Here is a 25,199-nt window from a genome sequence, read left to right as displayed (position 1 = left end):
ATATTGTATTATGTAAATTATTTAGAATTAATATGTTTATTAATAAGTGTATTTTTTTTTTTGTTTTTTTCGATGTGTGTGATTGTATATCTTGAATAAAAATGTATTAAAAAAAAAAAAAAAGAATTCAGACATGCAAATCGCTGCCACCTGCAGTCCTGAAGTGGCTGAGTCCAGGAATTGTTTTACCTGCCGGATTCTGCAGTTTGTGTAAGGAGGCCTTCCCAGGGGAATTGTGTGGAGGAAGAACCTGGAAAATTCACGCAGCTTTGCTCTAGTGTGGAGGGGCGGCTATGGTCCTGTAGTATCTCATTGCCCGGTATCTCAATTCACCTGCATCTTTTCTTGCGAGGGAGAGCAGATAATTTGGAAGTGCCCATCTTCAGGGGTAGGAATGGTTCCCATACTCCCTATGCCAGCAGTCCCTGCCACGGCGGCACTCCCTTCCATCCCGGCTTGGTAAGTCCTGTGACACGCCCTGGTTTCTTGAACAGCAGGGCTTGCTTCTGGGAAGCAGAAGCCGCAGGTTTCAATGGGCTCTGGTGTCTGGCTGCCGCTGGATCCGCTCCCCACGCTCCCTGCTTCCATTAGACACTCTGAAAAATAAGCCCATGTGCATTAAAGCGGGAGTCTTCCCAGAAGCTGCCAGTGTGGTGTGGCAGGCAGTATCAGGTAAGGAGCATGAAGACACGAGTTCAAATCTCAACTCAGCCATGAAAATCACTGCATGAGGTTTGGGCCTTTATTTATCCAGGCCAAGTGTTCCTACTTTCCGGGGACAGTCCCAGATTTACAGAAGCCATCCTGGTTTTATCCCGGAATGTTCCACTTTGCCTTAGGACGTCCCTATTTTGCATCAGAGAAATATTGAAGGTTATGGGTCCCTATTTTCATTGGAGAAATTTTGGAGGGTATGGAGTTCTGCCAAGGAGATAACTAACTATACAACCTTTAGAAGACATTTGAAGGCAGCCCTGTACAGGGAAGGATTTTTTTAAAATGTTTAATGTTTTATTATGTTTTTATATATGTTGGGAGATGTCCAGAGTGGCTGGAGCAACCCTGTCAGATGGGTGGGGTATTAATAATAATGATGATGATGATGATGATGATGATGGTGTTATTAAATAGGATATCCCCATTTTCATTGGAGAAATGTTGGAGGGCATGTTTATCCATTATATTTATAATCCATCCAGAAGGCAATAAAGCTGGGCATTTGCTGAGGCCTCCACACCAAAAGAAGCACAACAGAGTGGAATGGATGGCACAATGCACAAAGAGTATCTGAGGAGGCTGGGAAAGGCGTGAGAGAATTATTGGGTTGCTGTGAGGTTTGGGGGGCAGAATAGAATCTTGCACACTGTCCTGAACTTAAGAAGAGGAACAGTGTGCGCTAAACAATACCTTTCACTGCTTGGGGTACATCTGTTGGTTTTATGCCAGTCTTAACTGCTTCACATGCCCTCCCAAGTGTCCCTATTTTCCAGGGACAGACCAGGAATTACAAAAGCCATCCCTGCTTCTGATTTGATCCTGAAATGCCCCTATTTCCCCCATCAATCTCTTTCCCTCTTGGGAGAGCCCTTTCCCCTTCACAGAACTACTCCACAGGGAAGCAAGAATTAATGTCAAAGCCTAACCCTGTAGAGTACATACCAGTGTCATTTTTTTTTAGCTGCGCAGCTGGGACCTGTAATAAAATGTTGTAGCGTGAAGGCTCTTTTTTGAGGGGGGTGTTCCTTCCCTTTCTTGCGCTGCTGCAAACCAGGGGGTTCCACCAGTCCCCAAACTCCCTGTTGTGCATGAGCAATGCTGTTTTGGCTACATAAACAATGGCACCCCCAGCCTGAGCATAAGGTAGAATGGTACTTTCCTCTGTTTTTCTCCTTTCTCTCCCCATCACTGTAATTTTTAAAAGTAAGAAAATAAAAGTGGAGGGGAGATAAAGGGGTGGTTGTTGCAGCGACCTGTGGCATAGGCTACTTGTGGAATCTTTCCTTCCAGTTGAAGACCAGTGTGGTATAGCTCTTGAGAGTGTCAGACTGGGATCTGGGAGACCAGGGTTCAAGTCCCCACTCAGCCACAAAGCTCACGGGCTGACCTTGGGCCAGCCATTATCTCTTGAGACTAACCTATCCCGCAATCTTGTGGGAATATGATTGGCAAGGGGCAGGGGGAGAGAGAACCATGAACGCTCCCTTGGAGCTCCTTGGAGGAAAAAGAGGCTGTGAATGCAGTAAATAGCAATGTCATAGATAAAAGACAAATGCATTAGGGGGGGGGAAAGGCCTCTATGAGGCTGAAAATGTAAATGAGAAGAGGCAGTGGCATGGTGCTAGGTTTGCCAAGCTTCCAGGCCTCACTCTGGCTCCCTGCAGGTGGCAAGTGGAGCGCTGGCATCAGAGTGCATTTAATAGTATTAAGAAGACTGTGTATGTGTATGCATATTGCAAGCTTCTGCCCAGCGGGAACCGACTGTGGATATGAGTCTGGATGTGTGTTGGCTGCCTGCTTCCATTTCCCCCTCCCAATTAACCTCCATCTCCAAGGTTCACTGATGTGACACCACCGGAGGCTGCTTCTAGATCTCAGGTTTCTAGATCTCTGAAATCTCGGGGTCTGGGATGCTCCTGGCCTGGCAACCCTACACAAGGCAAGCCACTGTTGAGGGAGGAATCCAGCAGCCTACGAAGCCTGAATTTTGCTTTGGGAAAGGTTCCAAGTTCTGGTGGCAAAGACGCACTTGAAGATTGTAGACCAGGGAGGTCTGAGGAGATGGGGTGTGGGCTAGGGAAGTTTTTTGGTGGTGAGTGTGTGCTTTGGAGATGGGAGTGTGGGGCTTCCATTATCTTCAGAGTTTCCTGCAAAGTCCCCCTGGCCTAACAGAAGCAGGAAACAAGCGAGCATGTTTTTAAGTGGGTTAAATAATTTATACAGTTTTTCTTGGCACAGGAGGGAGAGAGAGAGAGAGTGAGTGTGTGTTTAGGGCTGTCCTCTATTGAAAGAGATTTGTTTGATTTCTTATAGGCACTTGATCACTTAAACTAGTGAAATACAGAAATCCACATATGGGTAAACAATTATAAAAGGGGTGGGTGGGAGAGAACCAAATTATTATTTATTGGGTGGGGGGAGGGTGTTAGTGCCTGCCAGAACAGATGAAAGCATTCTCTGTCCTGTGTATGTCACTTTTTTGGGGGAAATATTAAATGTTTCAAAAAATTAAATTAATGCCAGCTTTTCTATTAATCTAATAGATTAATTTACTGTGGGTTACATCTTTAGACCAGAAGAGTTTACTGTGGCATAAACACAACCTTTGATAAAGCAGAAATGCTGAGGTCTGATAGTAGACTGTTCTCCTTTAGACTTCAGTGGGGAATCATAGTTTTTAACATTCTTCAGACAAACCTCACTGCAGTTAAGAGTTCTAACTCAGCCAACTTTACGCTCTCCTTTTCCTCTTGTGGGGAAAGCTTAAAAAAAATAAAATAGGAGGAGCATATACCAATGTGATTGCCACACCTATTTATCTAAAGCGTACAGTCCTCCCCACTACCTGATTCATTTTGTTTTATTATTTTATTTTATTTATCTTGACAAAGTAATAATCATAAATAAATAAGAATAAAAATGTGCACCCCACCACTGAGACCATTCCATTGTAACTATCCAACCTCCCAAAACTTCAACACCTCTTGCGACGGTTTAACCCCTTTCCATTTTAACAGTACAAATTCTACAAACGCCCTCCATATCTCCTCAAAATCATTCCTCCTGCATATTCCACCGTCTTACCTTAATGGCACATGTTAATTTATCATTAATAGCTATATCCCACACCTCTATACCATTCTTCCATTTTATATTCTGCTGCCCCTTCCACTTCCTAGCTATAATAACTCGTGCAACTGTCAATAAATTTGTGAGCGAGTCCTTTATTGCCTCCCACCACCTGATTCTGATGCATCTGTAGATCTGACCCGATTCTATGCTGGACAATGTAGATTCTGCGTTTGAGAAATCTGAACTCAAATGATAGAAAGCATTTACCTTTGGGGCTGTCATTTCCTTTCCGGCAAGCAATGGTACCGGCTTGGCAGATCGCCGCATCCACCCATTTCCTAAAGTGAACCCAAGTCAACAGCAAGGAGAAGAGCAGAGTACACAGACAGATGCCCAAGACCATGTAGATGACCATCCGCTGGTCACACGCACTGTCCATCTTGCACTGGACACCCTGGAGAGCAGCCACCGCTGGTAAGGTAGGTGTAGCATCCTCTGAAAGTCAGTGGAGGGGCAACGAGGTCAACAGCTGCTTATCTAGCAGGAATCCTCCATGGAGCTTTGGTCAACATCCTGTGTACAGTGCCTAACGCAGGAATCAGGAACCTTTACCAGTCCAATGGCCACATTCTGTGCTGGGAAACCTTCCGAGAGCCACGGGCCAGTGGTTGTACAATCTTACTTTGTACACACACATTACACTATTCCCCACCCCCACCCCCACCCCCAATCTGCCTGGTGTGTTGGCACATCAGCCGTACACGCTATACCTTTAAAGAATTCTGCGCACTGTAGTTTCCCCCTCACAGAGTTACAATTCCCAGCAACCCTTAACAAACTACAGTGCCCAGAATTCTTTTTTTTTTTTTTTATAAAATTTTTATTGGGTTTTCACATTTTATAAACACAAACACACACAGACAAAGACAACACATATAAAGTTTCATATCCTTACATTCCTAACCCCAGTTCTTGACCTCCCCCACCCCCCCTTCATACATCCTAATTCAATTGAATTAGCTCAGCAAGCTCATGTCTCTCATCCTTTACATATTGTTGTTATATATATATATTAAAAAAAAAAAAATACTGCCCAGAATTCTTTGAGGGGAAGGATGTGCCTCAAATGTGCTTTAAAGCCATAGCGTACACTGGATCTTAGCAGCAGCACAGAATTCTGTCCTTTATCCCCAAACGTTTTGGTTTATACAGGTATCCTCTGACACAGAAGCTCTGTAATCTAATTCTGGAGTGTTGCGTCTGGGCGGGGCGGGAGGGAGTTGAGCTGTATTTACACTCTGAGAGGGAACGCTCTCTCTATATGCCTGGAGGTATCATCTGGGGCTGAGAATCCAGTGAGGAAAACCCTGCTTTCCAGCTCTAATGTGGCCCATTCATCCCAGGCGCTTACTTTTGCAAAAAGGGTTGCATTCCCTGGGGTGCTGCCCACAGATAGAAACACAACTGAAGCACTGCCTCAGGAGCCAATCATAGTAGAAGCCCTCATGTTTGCTGCAGTCCATGGAACCTGAGGAGACAAAACAGGGTTTGCATCCATTGTATTAAATAAATAACGAGCGAGATGCTCCAGTCACGAGTCAGCATTTTCTCCGGTCCAATCTTGGGCCCGCCTGCAGTTCATTGGCTACCGGCTCATGTTGCCATGGGAACAGCAGCATCCTTGAGGTTGGCGAAAGCTGGAAGAGGGATTGCTCTCCTCTCGCCACTGAACTGCTGGAGCATCTGGCTTGCCAGCCGGTTCACCTTATTCCGTGAAGCTTTTTGCACCTATTGCCAGCTGTTAAATCAGCCTGCATCTACCAAGCATGGCTGACGCGCCCTTCAGATGTTGCAAAGCGCTTGTTGTCAGAAATAAGTGGTGATAAATAGGGATCGTGATTATTTTTATGGGCTTCATAAATTAGCTCATTATAATATTTTGTTGTGACGGGGATGGGGGAGTCTGTGGCACTCCCAATGCGGTTAGACTCCAGCTGCTATCAACCCCAGCCTTCGTGGTCAGGGATGATAATAGTTGTAGTTCAAAATACACGGAGAGTCGCAGATTCAACATCCCTCTTCGTAAATGAGCTCCGTAACCCATGCCAATTCCAATTAGGGTTGCAGCTATATTCAATTAGCCATTAGACCGATTGATTAAAACCTTTTCAAACAAAGAAAATATGCTTCTTGCTCTGGAAATTATTATTGAATTGCATTTATAGCCCACCTTTCCTTCAAAGGGGGATGCATGGTTCTTCACCGCCTCCTTGAATCTTACAACAACCCTGTGAAGCTGGTTAGGCTGGTTAGTGACTGACCCAAGGTCGATGTCATGGACTGGCTGGGCACTGAGGAGTAGTGGGAGCTACCATCTGGGGAACCCCCAAGAGACAAAGGCTCAGATCCCCGAGATTGGTGGTGGGACGACAATGAGAGGTCACAAGGAAGAAGAAGAAGAAGAGTTTGGATTTGATATCCCGCTTTATCACTACCCGAAGGAGTCTCAAAGCGGCTAACATTCTCCTTTCCCTTCCTCCCCCACAACAAACACTCTGTGAGGTGAGTGGGGCTGAGAGACTTCAGAGAAGTGTGACTAGCCCAAGGTCACCCAGCAGCTGCATGTGGAGGAGCGGGGAAGCGAACCCGGTTCACCAGATTACGAATCTACCGCACTCAACCACTACGCCACACTGGAGAAGAGGGAGAAGACTGGGAGGATGAGGTATTGGAAACTGAAGAGGTAACAGGGCTTAGTGAGCTGGGGGAGCCTGTGACAGAGCAAAGTCCAGAAGCAGAAGCTGACTCAGGAGAGTAGGCCAAGAGTCAGAGGTGAATCAGGCTGGTGAAGAGGTTATGGGTGTCTCCTGCTCCTGCTGCGACAAGCTCCCTTTGGAAAGTATGTTGGCCAAGGCTGAGCACCACTGGGAACATCTGGTGGACTCTGGAAGAGGACTCTGATGAAAACACCCCCTCTCCAACCCTAGAGTTTCTTTCCTACTTGGTGGAGCTCCCTATTTGAAGGGCTGTCTTGTCCAAGTCTGGCCAAAAGATAAATACTAGAGTTGTCAAATCAGGAGCATCCCCAATCCTGAGGTTTCACATCCCAAACCTCTGAGCTAGGGTGGCCCCTGGTGATGTCACAGGATGGGCCCTGGAGATGGAAGTTAATGGGGGGGCACTTCCCCACCTCCAAGTATGCTACAATTTGTAGCTGGCTCCTGCTGGGCTTTGTAAGCTTGCAAGCTGCATGTAAGTCTTCTTAATAATATGTATTATTATTAAAGGGACTTTTGTCCACCTGGAGATTCACCTCCATCTGACATCTACAGGGGGCCAGGCACACCTGGAGACTTCAGGTCAGACTGGAGGTCTGGCAACACCAATAAATACCCTTTAGAAAGGAGGGCAAGGGCCTTTTCAGCTTCCCATCAAAGGTTAGTAGCACCTGAACAGCAGGCTGTGCAAAACACACAGCTCACTTGGCCGCCCATTTCCCCAGGACAGAGAAATGCAATATTAAATCATAGTCACACATTTTTCATTTAAGCTTACAAATTAACATATTCAATTTTTGTGCAAATTTTATGCAAATGAACATCCTCTTTTTTCTCTCTCTTTTTTTTACAAAAAAATTTATACCACCATTTTTCCAGGAAAGCGTGCCAGGAGCCGGGAGAGATTATCTTTCTCTGGGACCATCAAAGGCTATTTCTGAACTGCCATTGCAAGGGGAATGCAGCAATTGATGTCAGCTGATCTGATTCCAGGATCTGGGAGCATCATGGTTGAAAAGAGGCACGCAAATATTGCAACTTTTTTAAAAAATAAAACATCACATGTTCCCAGGACACTCACTGCAGGCATCGGCACATCCTTCAAATGGGCGCGGGTGACATGTGACATTACAGGATACGCACTCTTGCAAGAGCTCGTCCCAGAACTTGTCCTTTGTACATGGCATGGCAACCCAGGAAGACTGTGGAAATAGGGAGGGGTAGAGTGAAAATCCCACTGTTAAGTGGCAATGGTGCCAGGCTCACTCTCTGCAAAAGGGGAACTGGGGGACCACAAAGAAGGGTACGAGGGGTGGGTTTCTCTTACCCCACAATCTCACCATAAATTTAAAGCAGTATCATGCCACTTTTAAACAGTCGTAGCTTCCCCCCAAATAATTCCACGGGTTGTGGTTTGTTAAGGGTGCCAAGAGTCGTCGGGGAACTCCTCTTCCCCTCCTCAGAGCTACAATTCCCAAAGTGGATGAACAATCAACCCCTCTTCACAGGAAACTCTGAGAATTGTAGCTCTAGTGAGGGGAACAGGGGCCTCCTAAAATGTCTCAGCACCCTTCATGAACTACTGCTCCCAGAATTCCTTGGGGGAAGCCATGGCTGTTCAAAGTGGCATGATACTGCTATAAAGGCATGTCGTGAATGCGGCCTTAGTTCTCTCTTCTTCTTTTTTCAATCTTAAATTTCAATCTCCAGCATCCTGTTCTCACAGTGGCCAACGTAGGAGCTAACTCCTAGGGCAGGCATAGGCAAACTCGGCCCTCCAGATGTTTTGGGACTACAATCCCCATCATCCCTGACCACTGGTCCTGTTAGCTAGGGATGATGGGAATTGTAGTCCCAAAACATCTGGAGGGCCGAGTTTACCTATGCCTGTCCTAGGGGCTGAGGTCCCTTTGCTCCCCTTCCCATAAACCATCTGAGGGGGCCTTGGACCCTCAAAGTTGATGGGCACTGGCATTCAAATGTTGTGTGTGTTGTGGTTGATCATGTGTGTTGTGGTTGATCATGCTTAACTGGGCCCCCCAACGTTTTGTTCAAGTTGGTACCCCTGCTGGACAGCCACATGCCCATGGACAGCCTAAAAGCAGGACCTGAACCTCTCTCCCCCCCTCCAGCTGTTTCCAGTCACTGGCCTAGGCCTGTTTCAAATCCATCCAACTTGGTGACCCATCACTGCTTCTTTGGGGAGCAAATTCTGTAGTTTAACTCTGTGGTTTGTGAAGAAGGAATCACTGAGGAGTTGGAAGGGAGCCTGAGGGTTATCTAGCCCAACGCCACGCAATTCAGGAATTTCTGTTGTCTGTCCTGCGTCTTCCAACATTCTGCTTCTTTGGGTCCCCAAAGGTCTAGCATTTCGAGGGAGAAGAACTACTTCTCTGTGCTATGTATAATTTTATGTGCTTCTATCATGCCCAAAATGCTATAATCTGTCCTAACAGAGGAGTCGTTTCATCCCCCTTGATAATTTGGGTTGTCCTTCTCTGAACCTTTGGGGGAGGTAAAGGTAAAGGTAAAGGGACCCCTGATCATTAGGTCCAGTCACTAACAACTCTGGGGTTGCGGCACTCATCTCGCTTTACTGGCCAAGGGAGCCGACGTTTGTCTGCAGACAGTTTTTCTGGGTCATGTGGCCAGCATGACTAAGCTGCTTCTGGCAAAACCAGAACAGTGCACAGAAACGCCATTTACCTTCCCGCCGGAGCGGTACCTATTTATCTACTTGCACTTTGACGTGCTTTCGAACTGCTAGGTTGGCGGGAGCTGGGACCGAGCAACGGGAGCTCACCCCGTTGCAGGGATTCGAACTGCCGACTTTCCAACTGGCAAGCCCTAGGCTCAGTGGTTTAGACCACAGCGCCACCCGCATCCCAAGGCTCCATACCGGAGGTGGAGCTCAGAACCTATGACAGGCAGAACCAACGAATTCCCCATCATCATCCTTGCTTATTTCTACAAGGGGCAACGTTGAGACTTAGCTGACAGTTTATAATGAAGAATGGAAACCCTTTTTGGAATACCTGAGAAAGAACTGTAGTCAAATGAATTTTGAAAGGGTTTGAATTATGAGCAGCGGATTAAGAAGGGCAATAAGTGTAACAGAGGAAATATGTTATTAGAGTTTGACATAAAATGCAGCAGATTATGGGTTGAAACAAAAACACCACAGTAAGGTAAGGGTGGGAAGCCACCCTGCTTATTTTGAAATAAAAATGTATGCAGAATTTGAAGTTATTGTGTTTTAAGTTTTCAAAATGGAATAAAACGTATTAGAATTGGGGGGAGAGACTTAGCTGATACTACAATCCTCTGGAGTGGTTGCAAGTAAGAGGGTTGACTGACGCTGGTGGGGCAGTGCCCCCCCCCCATCTGCCCCAATGGTCAAACCACCCCTGAATGCTGGACAATACATTGAGGCCAGTGAAAAAGGATTGTGGCAAAGGAAAGTGATACCTTTTTTTTAACCTAATTTCCCAAGGAGAGTCTTTGGACTCCATTCTAGTTGTTTGCCCTTTTGGAAAACCAAAAATTTATACAAGACGCAGCAATGGTTATATTTTCTCTCTTTCGAACAGTTGTTAGAGCCTGCATCAGATGGCTTCTCCAAGCTCATTCTCCTGTGGTGCTTTCATTGAAAAACTGGCACTGTTAACTGTCTCTGAACTGTGACAATTTCAGCTTCAATACGCCCTCCTGTGGTCGGATCTAGTTGTTGCCATGGCAGGGCAACGCTTTCTTCTGTGGCAAATGCCAGAATGTGATTAAGGATGTGTGGCTCTGGCTATTTCCATTCTGTGCTGCCATTCCCTCCCCACCCCCACCCCCCACGATATACATTTAAAGCAGCAACATATCACCTTAAAGCAGGGTTGCCGTATTTCAAGAAGAGGCTAACATCCATCTGATATTATCAGATGGAGAAGCCATATGATGCAGGCTCTTACAACCTCGAAAGTTGTTGAGCTTTATTTAGGAACACCCCAAAGTTGTTGAGCTCTTTTAAACAAAAACGCCAAAAAACCTGCATTTTTTCAGTTTGACTTGCCTAAGATCCAGGACAATGTGTCACCTTCCCCGCCCAGACGTCAATTCCACCTTTGAAAGCCCGGACGTATGGCAGTCCTGTTTAAATAGTCAGGAGATATCTGGCATTCCTTTTCGTGGAAACGAACCTGCAGGTAGAAAACAAACAAAAACAGGGTGGGATCCAGCCTCCTTCAGGAAGGGCAACATGCAAGGAGCGGTGACTTTTCAGAAGTTTGAACCGTCTGTGTGCCAATCTCTTGTGAGAAAGAGGGCTGCTGTGTCTGTCAGTGATTTTTCAGCACCAAAGACTTTGTTTTTGTCTTCTCAGATCTTTTAGCATCTTTTAACACAATTGATGTCATCCCCTCCCCCCCAGGAATTACAGAATTATGACAATTCTACCAGTTTTAGGTTTTAGCATATGTTTTGTTATGCTATATCTATCTATCTATCTATCTATCTATCTATCTATCTATCTATCTATCTGGTTGGCTGCCAAGGTTTGATTTGTTAAATAAATTGGAGTTCTTGTTATTAAAAGCTCTGTTAGAGTTTGGAATCTCTATTTGAGTTTGTAATCCTTGTCAGAATACATACTTTGGAATGGATTAGTTTTTATTACAACTATTAATTTGCGAGTAGGAACCACTCCCACTATTGAAACTTACATTGGCCTGAGTTCTTGGTGTGCTTTTTTTCAAGGTTTGATTTGTGCCTGCCGATATATGTTGGCTTTTATGAGTGAATTTTATTATTTGCTATAGCTGGGTTGGTTTCTAAACTAGATGGCATGCTATTTAAATTTGTCTATTTCACTCGGTAAGCTGCCTAGAGAATTATTATTATTATTATTATTATTATTATTATTATTATCATCATCATCATCATTATCATTATCATTATCATTATTATGGCAACTCATGAAGGAATAAACATGGAGAGGCTTTCAAAAACGGCATTTCCCAATACCAATGGCTGTTGGTGTCCATTGGAATTGATAGGGCAGGTGGCAGGGAGGTCAAGAGGAGGGGCAGCCAGAGCCAATGACAGGCAGGACCAAGTAAATCTATATTCATCCCCTCTCTACCTCTCTACCTGATCACCTCATCTGTCTCCTGAGAAATCTCTATGTGGGACAAGAAGCTACAGTTAGAACTGGATATGGAACAACTGACTGGTTCAAAATTGGGAAAGGAGTACGACAAGGCTGCATTTTGTCTCCCTGCTTATTTAACTTATATGCAGAATTCATCATGCGAAAGGCTGGGCTGGATGAATCCCTAGCTGGAATTAAGATTGCCGGAAGAAATATCAACAACCTCAGATATGCAGATGACACAACCTTGATGGCAGAAAGTGAGGAGGAATTAAAGAACCTTTTATTGAGGGTGAAAGAGGAGAGTGCAAAATATGGTCTGAAGCTCAACATCAAAAAAACGAAGATCATGGCTACTGGTCCCATCACCTCCTGGCAAATAGGGGAAGAAATGGAGGCAGTGAGAGATTTTACTTTCTTGGGCTCCATGATCACTGCAGATGGTGACAGCAGCCACGAAATTAAAAGACGCCTGCTTCTTGGGAGAAGGGCAATGACAGGCCTAGACAGCATCTTGAGAAGTAGAGACATCACCTTGCCAACAAAGGTCCGTATAGTTAAAGCTATGGTTTTCCCAGTAGTGATGTATGGAAGTGAGAGCTGGACCATAAAGAAGGCTGATCGCTGAAGAATTGATGCTTTTGAATTATGGTGCTGGAGGAGACTCTTGAGAGTCCCATGGACTGCAAGAAGATCAAACCTCTCCATTCTGAAGGAAATCAGCCCTGAGTGCTCACTGGAAGGACAGATTGTGAAGCTGAGGCTCCAGTACTTTGGCCACCTCATGAGAAGAGAAGACTCCCTGGAGAAGACCCTGATGTTGGGAAAGATGGAGGGCACAAGGAGAAGGGGGCAACAGAGGACGAGATGGTTGGATAGTGTTTTCGAGGTTACCAGCATAAGTCTGACCAAGCTGCGGGGGGCAGTGGAGGACAGGAGTGCCTGGCGTTCTCTGGTCCATGGGGTCACGAAGAGTCGGACACGACTAAACGACTAAACAACAACAACTCTACCTCTCAGCTGAGTTATGCAAGGGCAACGCTGAGTTTGAGGAGGAGGAACAAACTGATAGACAGCACAAACACACCCTAAGAAAGCACCCTTCAACACTCCTCTAATGAAAATAGGGACTTCCTATTCCATAATAATAATAAGTAATAACAACAATAATAATTTTACTATTTATACCCTGGCCATCTGACTGGGCTGCGCCAGACACTCTGGGCTGCTTCCAACATATATAAAAACATAATAAAACATGAAACATTGAAAAAACTTCCCTATACAGGGCTGCCTTCAGATGACTTAGGGGTCAGATAACTCCATACCCTCCAACATTTCTCTGATGAAAATAGGGACATCCTAAGGAAAAGCGGGCTGCCATGGGACCAAATCAAAGATTAGGACAGCTTCTGTAAATCCAGGACTGTTCCTGGAAAATAGGGAGCCTTGGAGGGTCTGGGGGAGGTGGGTACTGGCTGAGGCCAGACTGAGGTTGCCCTATTTATCCTAATGGACCAGCCTCCACAGCAGACTAAAGTGAGCCAATCTACCTCAGGATTCAATCTCCTCACCCTCCCTTTCAGGTGTGGCCCTCCAGGGATTGCTGGACTACAGTTCCCACCAGCCCCTGCAAGCATGGCCGATGGCCAGGGATGATGGGAGTTGTAGTTGTAGTTCAAGCAACATCTTGAAAGGCCAATGGTTCCCCACTAACGGTTCTCTTGCCTGTTTTTCACCAGGCTTTATAGATGCTGGCTCTTTTTTCTTTTAAGTTTTGCGCTGACAGAGCCCATACAGTTAAGCAGGCCGAGGTGACGGACGGGGTGGGACACAAGTTGAATCTTCCACCTCAGGTGGACAGCTGGGCTGTCTCTGGGTTTTGGTACTGACTTTCACAATGGCATGGCTGTTTTCAAGCTGTGTTCTGGTGAACTCTATGGTTCCTCAACGAAAACCGTAGTAACAGTGCTCCGGCTTCCCTCAAAGCCAGGCAGCCTGCCATTGTCCATCTCCACATGCAATGCAGCCCCACAGCGTGGTATTGACTGTGTTCGTGGCCACACTCCAACTAGACCAACAGGCCTAGTCAGGGAATGGAGAGTGAACCCTTAAAATATGCTCTCCCTACCCTTCACCACGATTATAGCTGTCAATTTTTCCCTTTTCTTGCGAGGAATCCTATTCGGAATAAGGGAATTTCCCTTTTAAAAAAGGGAAACGTTGACAGCTATGACCACGATCCTTTGTACTGCACAAGGGGTTCCTGGGATTCCCCAGCAAACAAGCCAGAAAGTTCCCATAAGGTGGCAGTTTTGAAAGCTACTGGTTTAGTGACCTGGGCCATATCCCCACAGTACATTTAAAGCACACTCATGCCATTTCAACAGTCAAAGCTTTCCCCCCAAAGAATCCTGGGAACCATAACTGCCAACTTACAGATTGGAAAATAAGGGACCAGCAGCCTTGAAAATAAGGGATCAGCAGCCAAAATAAGGGATTTTGCTTAGCTTATGCACATCGTGGCTGCCGCCGTCCTGGCGCGAGGAGTTCCATCGGCCCTTCCCCACCCGAGAGAGAGGGAGGGAGGAAGAGAGACTCTCGCCCGCGAGCCCAGCATGAGGCGGTTGCGGCGCCCTTCTGCGTCTCTCCCCATCCCCTCCTCTTCCTCCTCCCTCAGGCCGCCTCCTCAGCCGCCTCCGGCTTCCCCTGGCAGCACGGCGGAAGTCTCGCAAGAGAGGGACTGCCTGCCCGCCCGCCGCCACCCGTCTCCTCACGACAAGCCCCTGAGGGGGAAAAAGGAGAGACAGAGACGCAGCAGCTCATGCGCGCTCTCTCTCGCGGCGGAGGACCCCGAGCCGCTGCTTCCCTTCCGAGCCGGGCGAGCATGAAACCCGGGAAATTTAAGGGACATCATCAATCCTGGACAGCAGTAGGACACGGCGCTGGGATAAGGGAGTTTCCTGCCAAATAAGGGACAGTTGACAGCTATCCTGGGAACCATAGTTAAGGCTACCGAGAGTTGTTAGGACCCCTCTTCCCCTCACAGATTCCCAGACTTCCCTGGGAAGCAGGATGGACTGCTAAACCACTCTGAGAACTTGTAGCTCTGTGAAGGGAATAGGAGTCTCCTAACAACTCTCTCTCAATCCTAAATAAACTACAGTTCCCATAATTCTTTCGGTGTGGGATGCCATAGCTTTTAAAGCAATATATGAATACTTTAGAACTTAATGGCATGCATGTGACCTTAGCGTGCTTCCACACGGCAGCAACTTGGTACAGCTCATGCATGCAGGGTTTTTGAAATGTCTGCACCCTGCTGGCGTCACTCCATACTTCTTCCTCCATGTAAACTGGGTTTGCTGTTTCCATGTTGTTTGCTTTATTACTTAGTATTACAGGGCATTGCAAGGATGGTTTGCATCCATGAACAGCACCGAGTCCATAATGCAGAAGTGCCCTAAGGCTCTCTGGGATTACAGTGGGGAACCTTTGGCCTTCCAGAAGTTACTGAACTACAAATCCTATCAGTCCTAGCGAGCATGGGCAATGGCGAGGGATGATGGGAGCTCTAATTCAGAACATCTGGAGAGCCAAATATACAGCTCCTCCATTATGCGGATTTATTGTTAACTGCTAGCAACTTCACACATTGGAAGAGATGGCCTATGCATTTTAGGCTCCACCTGCACTATGCATTTAAAGCAGTATCAGACCACATCATGGCTTCCCCTGAAGAATTCTGGGAACTGTATCTTGTTAAGAGTGCTAACAGTTCTCAGAATCCCCTTGGAAGAGGAGTTGGTGTTTAAATCTCTCTGGGAATTGTAGCTCTGTGAGGGAAATTGGGGTCTGCTAACATCTCTCAACAAACCACAGTTCCCTAGATTATGTGGGTGAAGCCAAGACTGTTGAAAGCGGTATGATACCACTTTAAATGTATAGCGTAGATGTGGTCTTTAAAACTTAATAAACCTAAACATTGTCTGTGCAACACTGATTCTTTATTCACAAGGCGTATTGAATAAGAATAATCTTATTATTTATACCCTGCCCATCTGGCTGTGTTTCCCCAGCCACTCTGGGCGGCTTCAAGCACATGTAAAAACACAATAAAACTTCAAACATTTAGAACTTCCAATAGTAATAATAATTTTACATAGCCTCCATTTGAAGCAGGGATGGGATGTTGCTGGACTCCAACTCCCATCATCACACTGGCCATGACCATGGTGGCTGAGGCTGATGGGAGCTGGAGTCCAACACTTTCAGGAGGACCCCTGTCTCAATGCCATTTCACAACCAGGTCTTGTCATACGTGCGGAAAGAACACGGCTCTGCTTGTCTCTTTGCTAAGACTGCATAACTATTGCATGTGCTGGGGTCAGGCAGAATCCCAGGTTTGTAAGGTTTGTAGGGGGGGGGGAGAATTGTCACAAGAGAGCCACTCTTTGAGGTTTGCACGAGGCTCCTGTCATCTTGAATACGACATGGTCGGCTGCCAGGACACCGCTTTGTGCTGTTTTTTCTTTCTCTTTTTGGGGACAGAAAGCTCTCAACAAGTCACTCCAGAATTAGGTCTGACTGAAACCAAAAGCTGTGTAGCTGGGCTCTTTCTGACTTGCCAGGGTTGTTTGTACAGTATTCTGCATGTTAAGGCGTGCTAACTATCCTGACTCTCTGTGGCTGCTGACGTTTTTAAGGGCTCGGAATTACCACAGCTCATGTGAATTTTAGAGTTGGGAGATCCAAAAGGATTTCCCCTGCCACTTTTCATTTCCTTACGTCACAGCTTGCGATAGCTATGCCTGCAGCGTGCTCTGGGTTTTCTCAACCAATATGGATTGGGTCCAGAGTAGGGATGGATGGACCCATCTGTTCCAGTTTTATCATTTTTTTCCAGTTTTAAATTGAGTTTTCCCCATTTCTACACCATTTCATGATTCCCCCCCCCAAAAAAAAGCTTATGAAAATTCACCAGCGTTTTAGTGTGAATTTCTTATAATATACACGTCTGTGTGCAATTATGCAGATTGTTGGAAAATACTTTTCCCTAATAGAATGCATTTTTCTTTGCTGTTTTCAGTAATATGTGCATTTTTAAATGCACAATTTACCTTATCAAATGCATTTTTGTACAAACTATTTGGCTAGAGAGCTACACTGCAAAACTTAGAGAAGAGCAGGTTTCGAAGGGTGGTTGTGCTTCCGTTTGCATATTGTTTCGGTAGGTGTGAATTAAGTAGCTTTGCCTATAAATGTGAACCTAATAAAAACTCTCCCCCTGTCCAGGAGGAAAGGATAAGCAAATGGACCACAACGAACGGTCAGGAAGAGGCTGGCCCATTCCTAGAGGGGGCAGATCCACTGAGGGCCTTTTGCCCAAGTCCTCCAAGCTTGTAGCACTTGTTCTGCCATCGCCAAAGGCCCAGGAAAGCTGCCTTATACTCTCTCAGAGCATTGATACCTCCATCTCAATGTTTCCCAAACTTGGGTCTCCTGCTGTTTTTGGACTACAATTCCCATCATCCCTAGTTAGCAGGACCAGTGGTCAGGGATGGTGGGAATTGTAGTTAAAAAAACAGCTGGAGATCTAAGTTTAGGAAACACTGCTCTAGTTCAACACTGTCTACAATGACTGGCAAAAGTTCTCCAGAGTTTCTTGCAGGGAGTCTCTCACAGCCCTACCAGGAGATGCCTCTTACCTGGAGATACCACTGGCATACCCACCAAGGGCTCTGGAAAAAATGGGACATCTGTTTTTTTGCCTGGGATAATGGGCGCCATTTTGGGTGCTGTGCCCTCACGCACACTTCTTGTGCTTTGCTCTTGCCCAAAAAAAGTGCTTGGGGGGGGACGAGAGCAAGGTGTGGGTCACGTGACACACCCGGGAGTGCATCCTGGAAGACGTGTGTCTCTGTTTTGGGTTCCCAAAATTGGGACGATATGCATTGGGGATTGAACCCAGCTGCTCTACCACTGAGCTATGCCTGTTCCCCTGCTGATCCTGAACTGAATTTGTGATACAGGTCTCAGCACTGGTTGCAGATATTGTAAGACCCCTTGGACAAAGCACCCTTTGCGGGACCCCCTCCTTCTTCTTTATTGCTCCAACAACATGCTTTCTAGCAAGTCAGATGGCCGCTACATAAGTCGTCACCGCTCTTCTTTTTCCTGGGCCAGAGTGAGAGGCCGGTGAACGAGCCAGCAGGTTTTGGCGTATACCGGGGGAGCAGGTCCAGGGGTCTTTTGGCAGTGGGCCCCCTAACTGTGGTAGGGCCCCCTCAGCAAATGCCCAACCTCGCAAAACTTTGGCGCCAGCCCTGATATAGAAAAAGCCATGCTTGTTGAAATTCTCATTCCTAGATAGCTCTCAGGGGTCCCAGAGTTGTGTCCAGACCTGGGCCTAGCAACTAGGGCAAGCTGGTCCATTAGGACGAACGAGTCACTAACCCACAAATCTCAGTCAGCCCCACTCATCTGCCTTCCTACTCCTATTCATCATCCAGTCTTGGCCATGCCTCCCTCCCAGACCCTCGCGACCACGTAGGAAAACAAAAGGACTTGCGTTTACTTACACTTCCCCACCTTCCTGGTCTGCTCAGAGATTCTCCCAGCTGTAGGTCATCTCATCTTTGAGCCCTGAGCCCAGTCACTCTGGTCCTTGACAGAGAGATTTATTATTAGTACTTGATTTGAGTAGCCTCTCTGCTGTTTGTTTCCGGGGGGTTTCCCTCGCATTCTTTTGATGCAAATGAACCCCACAATGAATCTCTTGAAATGGTAGGAGGCCCTTTTTCACAGCTGTGTCAAGGGGACAGAGAAACTCCTTGCCACACCTTTTTTTCTGAAGAGAGAGGATACAGCTTAGTTTCTAAATACCCAGGGATGTGAGTTGCCAGTTTGAACCCTGCCAGGGGTCGTGGACCTATAAGGAGGGGCAGATTCTTCCAAATATGGCTCTCCCTGCCCCCAATTGCTATACACGTACTATTCCCAATTTAGTGGGTTTTTTTTTAATCTGAGAGATTGGTCATTGTTTTCCAATACTAACTGTTGGTTCAGGTTTTTTTCACCGTCACATTGGGCCTAAAGCTGGGGAGATGGACTAAGGGTGGGAGAGAAATTAATTTTGTCTGCATTTTAATGAGAAACTGCATCATTCACACTTTACAAATTTGCACTAGGCGACCTGAAACACAGTTCACACTCCTCCGAATTTTGCAAAGCCATTCTCCAACTCAACAAAGTTTAATGAACTATGCAGAATTGGTGAAATTGACATGCAAATGACAAGACAAGGACAACTGTGATTTTAAAGAAGAATGGGAACCTTTCACAAATTACTTAAAAAGACAACAAAATGAACTGGACTCCTTGGCAGGTTTTGAATAAACAGACACAAATTTATTGAGGGTCAACATAGTAGATAGATAATATAAAGATGTATTTACAGATAGGTAGCCGTGTTGGTCTGCCACAGTCAAAACAAAATAAATTTTTTTAAAAAAAAAATTCCTTCCAGTAGCACCTTAAAGACCAACTAAGTTAGTACTTGGTATGAGCTTTCGTGTGCATGCACACTTCTTCAGATACACTGAAACAGAAGTCACCAGACCCTTCTATATAGTGAGAAGGTGGGGAGGGGTATTACTCAGAAGGGTGGTGGGATTGGGTGATTGGCAGATAGCTGTGATGAGCCTGTTGACGACTCTTAACGACTGCAATAGGTCTTACAGGAAAAAGCAAGGGGTGAGAAGGTGAAAAATGGCTTTGTCATGTATAATGAGATAAGAATCCAATGTCTTTGTTCAGACCAGGTCTCTCCATGGTTTTAAGTTTGGTAATAAGTTGCAATTCAGCAGCTTCTCTTTCCAGTCTATTTCTGAAATTCCTTTGTAATAGAACAGCTACTTTGAGATCTTGTATAGAATGTCCTGGGAGACTGAAGTGTTCTCCTACTGGTTTCTCTGTCTTGTGGTTCCTGATGTCGGATTTATGTCCGTTTATTCTTTGGCGTAAGGTTTGGCCTGTTTGTCCAATATAGAGAGCTGAAGGACACACTATCTGAAGAAGTGTGCATGCACACGAAAGCTCATACCAAGTACTAACTTAGTTGGTCTTTAAGGTGCTACTGGAAGGATTTTTTTTATTTTGTTTTGATAAAGATGTATGTAATTTTATAATATGCAGAAGTTAAAATTGGTTGAGAAATCAGAGAGAGAAGCTGAGGGAAGTCTTAGGGGGGAGGCAGGGAGGGTTTGCTGGGGAGGGGGAAATGGGGGGGAATAATGGAGATGATTTGTTTGGATAATTTGGTATGTGAAAACTGTTAATAATGTTTTTTAAAAAAACACCACAAAGTTTACAAAAAAACATAGAATGGGAGAAATGTACATAAAAGGCATATATGGGGGTACATACTCAAATTCATTATATTGTGGAGAATTGCTTGCAGAAGTGTGTATATTAGTCAAAACTGATGGGGTTTTTTTAATTCTCATGCAAATTCATCAACATTTGAGCAAAAATTTCTCCTAATAATCCTAATAAAATACATTTCCCCTAATAGACACATTTTTCCTAATATTTATATCTTCCCTAATGTCATGCATTTTTGCATCGTTACTAATATATGCATTTTTATGCACAATTTATTTCAGTCCATGCATTTTTGTACACGCTACTTGACCAGAGAATTGCACTGCAAAATTCAGAGGAGTGCAAATGTCAAAGGATGGCTGCACTTTGGTTCTCTTCTGTTGCTTTGGAAAGCGCAAATAAGTTTGCCTTTAAATGCGAACTGTGCCGAAATTCTCTCTGGTCTCTTATTCCCCACCAACTTTCTTTAAAAGCATGCTTCCTCCAAGCACAGAAGTGGCAGCTTATAGCCATCATGACTAGTAGCCATTTTTAGCCTCATCCTCTTTTGTTGGTGGCCATCTGCGCAAGTCATGGAAGCGGATTCTGTAGTTTTATAACTATGGTTCAAACAGGGATACAAAGAGCCTTCAGCAATGTGTATCAGTGGAAGGGGCGACACTTGCGAGTTATCTTTCCCAGTGCCTTTTTTCCTTAAAAAAAATGTTTAGGGCTACTACCATTTTCCTACTCATATTGAAATACTGCCCTTCAATGAGGCCAAACTTAGATTCACAAAATGTTTAGGGGTATGTGTACCCCTGCGTACCCCCATAAAAAAGGCACTGGTCTTTCCTATGAGCACGGGGGTTCTGCAGCAAGCACACCCGTTTTTCACTTCTGGGAGGGTGCTTCTTCCTTGCACATTCTGGTTTTCTGCTTCAGCTGCTTCTGAGATTTAGGTCACTTCAATGACACGCATCGGACGGCCGAGCGTCCAGAAGACATGAAACCAAACACCCATCCTCCTGTTCCGCCTTGTACTGCTGTTTGTTGTGACATGAATAATTAAGGCCTTCTCCCGCCCTGCCCTGAAAGGTGTTTCATGGGAAATATCCCTTAGCATCTTTGATTTCGTGTGAGAAGCATCAGCAAGCGAGGAGGAGAACTTTGGTGCAAAGCAGCAGCAGCAGCCTTGCTCTACGATTCAGCTGGGCAGCTGTTGACTACGCAGTGGTTTTTTTGGCGAGGGTGGGAAGGGAGATGCATCCTCTTAGGCTGCAAAACTGTCATCTGCGGGGGTGCCCCAGATTTCTTTTCTCCATTTTATCTTTGCACGTAGCCACTCTAAACCTAGTTTACCTACATAGCACAATGGTGGGGCAGAGGACCAAAACGCAGAATGGACTGTACCACTTCAGACAGTTGTTAGGGGATGGCTTTTGTGAAAGTTCTCCTTTGTCAAAAAAACTCCTTGCAAACAGAAAACCAGCACAGCAGGGAAAGAACTGGGGCTGGAGCCTTTCTCCTTGATGTGCTAGCTTTCTGCTCGTGGGGATTTATTAACTTTATTTTACACAGGAGCATGTACAACTGAAGTCCACCACAGTCATTCTACCACGTCATTCCTATCTCATTCTTTCACCTGTGTAGACCAGGTCTTACACCTAAGCAGGGAGTAAGAGGAGAGAGTTTCATGCACTGCAAAATCCTTCCCCCCCCCCCCCAGTCTTAGTACATCCACCACCCACAGTTCAACCTGCAACTTCCCATTTTCTAATCCCACGCAAAGGTAAGGTATAAGGCTTCCTGCCTCTTCAGGTATCCATTAATTTGTTTAACTGGGGGGTGGGGGGGAGCAGGTTACACAACTTCACATACTGTATGTTCAATCTATAACATTTTTAAAGGTAAAGGTAAAGGTACCCCTGCCTGTACGGGCCAGTCTTGACAGACTCTGGGGTTGTGCGCCCATCTCACTTAAGAGGCCAGGGGCCAGCGCTGTCCGGAGACACTTCCGGGTCACGTGGCCAGCGTGACAAAGCTGCATCTGGCGAAGCAAACGCCACACAATTAGTTGGCTAAGATTTCTTTAACTGGGTGACACACCATAGCACCCACATAATCCAAAGTGATTCAAAAACACTTCATAAACAAACAAAAACCAAGTATTTAGATGCGGTTAGTGGCGCTGTGGGTTAAAGCCTCAGCGCCTAGGGCTTGCCGATCGTCAGGTCGGCGGTTCGAATCCCTGCGGCGGGGTGCGCTCCCGTTGCTTGGTCCCAGCGCCTGCCAACCTAGCAGTTCGAAAGCACCTCCGGGTGCAAGTAGATAAATAGGGACCGCTTACCAGCGGGAAGGTAAACGGCGTTTCCATGTGCGGCTCTGGCTCTGGCTCTGGCCAGAGCAGCGATGTCACGCTGGCCACGTGACCCGGAAGTGTCTCCGGACAGCGCTGGCCCCTGGCCTCTTAAGTGAGATGGGCGCACAACCCCAGAGTCTGTCAAGACTGGCCCGTACAGGCAGGGGTACCTTTACCTTTACTTTTTAAGGAGGAAGAAAACCACGATGCAACACTGCATCATGGGAATCGGTTCGCAGGCGCCAAAGCACTTCTCTCAGCCATGAAGACCTGAGGCCTCCGCAGGAGAGAGAAGACCTAGCAGTTTTCTGACTCAACCGAGGAAGGCAACCAACCGTGTCAGGGAAGCCAGTGCTCTATAAATGGTCAACTGAAACCCCCAGAGCATTGAGGCAGCGCCCCCCCCCAGAGGGGATGGAAACTCCTGCGGCTGAAATTCACCCAGTCAAGCAGGCAGCAAAGAAAAATGCCAGTCAGAAATATGATGTGATTCCGGCTTCCAAAGTCACTTACAAGAAGTGGGCCTCGTTCCTGCTTACAAGGCAGAGCGGGAAAACCTAGAGAAAAAGCCGTGTTGCAGAGAACTGCTTGTTTGTTATCATATACACCAACTGCGTGGGGCAGCCCGTTTCCTCTCGGGGAAACAAGGGGGACAAACTAGCTGCGATGCTCATCATGTTGTTTGTGTCGCTATTTCCCCCCTCGCTTTTTTAAATTTTATTTTACAAAAAGATGCTGCACTGTAGGGGACCCCAAGCAGGACCTTGTTGGTGAGGAGGGGAGGGTTAAGTCACCCCTCCGTGACATGTCCCAGTCTGGCTTGACCCTCTCCCTACACACCAGCAGTGCAATATGCCAAACTTAGTTTGGCTCTCATACAGTGGACGCTCAGGTTGTGAACGTGATCCGTGCGGGATGCAAGTTCGCAACCCGCAGCGCTCACAACCCGCAGTGGAGCGTCTGCACATGCACAGGTTGCGATTTGGTGCTTTGGGGCATGTGCAAAGCGCGATTTAGCGCTTCTGCGCATGCGCGACTGCTGAAACCCGGAAGTAACCCGTTCTGATACTTCCGGGTTTCAGCGGTCCGTAACCTGAAAAAACACAACCTGAAGCATCTGTAACCCGAGGTATGACTGTATTGCCCTTACTGTCTTCTCTGGAAGGGGGAATTTCAGACCTGAGGGCCAAATGTGAACCTCCTGGCCTTTCTATTTGCTCCTATGGATTTCCCCCAGCTGTGCCTGTCTGGCAGGCCTGCTTCCCACTTCCACAGAGTAGTTTTTATTGTGGTTGTAGTTCTGGCGGGAGCGTGTCCGTGCACTCTGATCATGCCTCTTGCTTGCATAGACGCAGGACGGAGAGGGGTGTGTGTAGTGTCTACAGAAACTGGCCCAGAGGTGAGATTTGCAGTCACTGTTCCATTTTGGCCCAACTGTTCTGTTAACTTGTTCCAACTACACTACACACAAGAATACATGTTCGAGGTGTGAATTGCGTTTGGCTGCAATCTTCATTGGAACCGGTGGGATTAATTCTGAGTAGACATGTTTTGGTGTCGCACAGTTAGTCTCAAACACACGTAGAGGATAGTCCCATTGTGGCACTTTAAAAACTAGCAGGTGTCAGGGCCAGAGTCAGACACACGAAAGAAGCAGGGCTCCCTTGTCAGTGAAGTTAACTCTTTATTCAAAGAAATGGCATACTGTACAAGACCTTACTGTACTTGGAAAATCAATACAACCCAGGTGGTTAGGAAAGCCAAACAGAGACTCCATCTCCTCAGAGTATTGTGAAAGAACGATGTCAATCAACATTTGATTATCTCCTTCTACCAGTCCACAATAGAAGGTGTCCTTTCCTACTGCATCACAGTGTGGTACGCTGGTTTGACATCAACTGATAGGAAGTGCCTACAGAGGGTGGTGAATACAGCACAAGATATTATGGGCTGTCCCATGAATCCGCTGAAATAGCGGAAGAACGTTGCCTCAGGAGCGTGAGGAAAATTCTCAGGGATGATTCACACCCTGGCTGGCACTATCTGGATCTCCTGCCCTTGGACAGAAGATATAGAAGCATGATTAGTTGTGCCAACAGGGTAAAGAACAGCTTCTATCCATGGGCTGTTAGGCTGCTGCATGAAAAGATAACAACAGGGCAACTGACTTTTGGGTTTGGTGGGTGTGCGTCAGTAAATGAGGGGAATTAAGACTAATAGAGCTGAGTGGAGGGGTGCTTGTGTAATCTCACAGTATAAAAGTTGTACAAGTGACAATAAAGTATTTCAATTTCAATTTCAATACAACTCAGCAACCCTTCCTAGCAGCTCCTGCCCCTATGGACTGAGGTTCTCTGCTTCCCACCCTCCCTAACGCTCCTCTCCCAGATGTTTCCTAAGCGGTCTCACGTTGCATCTGCGCACCTCTGGTCTGCTCTCATTACTCTGCACTTTCTTGGAGACCGGGAGTGAAGCTTGTCGCAGCAGGAGGGGGAGACTCCCTGGATTCCCCAGCTGCCGCTAACCCCCCCCCCCCGCTTCAGCCTCAGAGTCTGAACTGCTCTCTGTCACAGGCTCTTCCTGCTCACTAAGCCCTGTTGCCCCTTCTGCATCCAGCTCCTCCTCCCAGTCTTCTCCCCCTGACCTCTCCTTAGTGTCCCACCACCAATCCCTGGGCTCTGAGCCTTCCTCCTCTAGGGTTTCCCTTGGGAGTTCCCTGGCTGGTGCCTTCCACCACTCCTCTTCATCCAGCCAGTCCCTGACAGCAGGT

General features: G+C 46.4%; 1 protein-coding gene across 2 annotated transcripts; it reads right to left on the bottom strand.

Annotated features, from left to right (window-relative positions):
• Positions 1-128: 128 nt before the first annotated feature.
• On the bottom strand, positions 129-18,368 carry TNFRSF13B (TNF receptor superfamily member 13B). 2 transcript variants are annotated; one of them, XM_079952908.1, is made up of 6 exons: positions 18,285-18,360; positions 10,627-10,753; positions 7,648-7,768; positions 5,201-5,317; positions 4,057-4,284; positions 129-596 (listed from the first exon to the last, which is right to left on the bottom strand). In XM_079952908.1, the coding sequence occupies exons 3-6, from the start codon at positions 7,751-7,753 to the stop codon at positions 325-327; spliced, it is 723 nt and encodes a 240-aa protein (XP_079809034.1). In that variant the 5' UTR covers positions 7,754-7,768; positions 10,627-10,753; positions 18,285-18,360; the 3' UTR covers positions 129-324. The 2 variants fall into 2 exon arrangements, with proteins under 2 accessions (XP_079809034.1, XP_079809035.1); XM_079952909.1 differs by lacking the exon at positions 10,627-10,753 and having other exon boundaries at positions 18,285-18,368.
• Between the last annotated feature and the right edge of the window lie 6,831 nt (positions 18,369-25,199).

This window comes from Podarcis cretensis (genome assembly GCF_951804945.1).
Source record: "Podarcis cretensis genome assembly, chromosome: 14".
Classification (NCBI taxonomy): domain Eukaryota; kingdom Metazoa; phylum Chordata; class Lepidosauria; order Squamata; family Lacertidae; genus Podarcis; species Podarcis cretensis.
The sequence above is the reverse complement of the archived record's forward strand: the minus strand, read 5'-3'. Positions and strand labels throughout refer to the sequence as shown.

Excerpts from the sequence above, each read along its gene's own strand:
- TNFRSF13B (XM_079952909.1), bottom strand. The coding sequence starts at position 7,753 with ATGCCATGTACAAAGGACAAGTTCTGGGACGAGCTCTTGCAAGAGTGC. Across the intron at positions 4,285-5,200 it reads ATGCAACCCTTTTTGCAAAA|AGGATGCTACACCTACCTTA; the intron begins GTAAGCGCCTGG and ends ACTGACTTTCAG. Across the intron at positions 597-4,056 it reads AGGAAATGACAGCCCCAAAG|AGTGTCTAATGGAAGCAGGG; the intron begins GTAAATGCTTTC and ends CTTATTTTTCAG.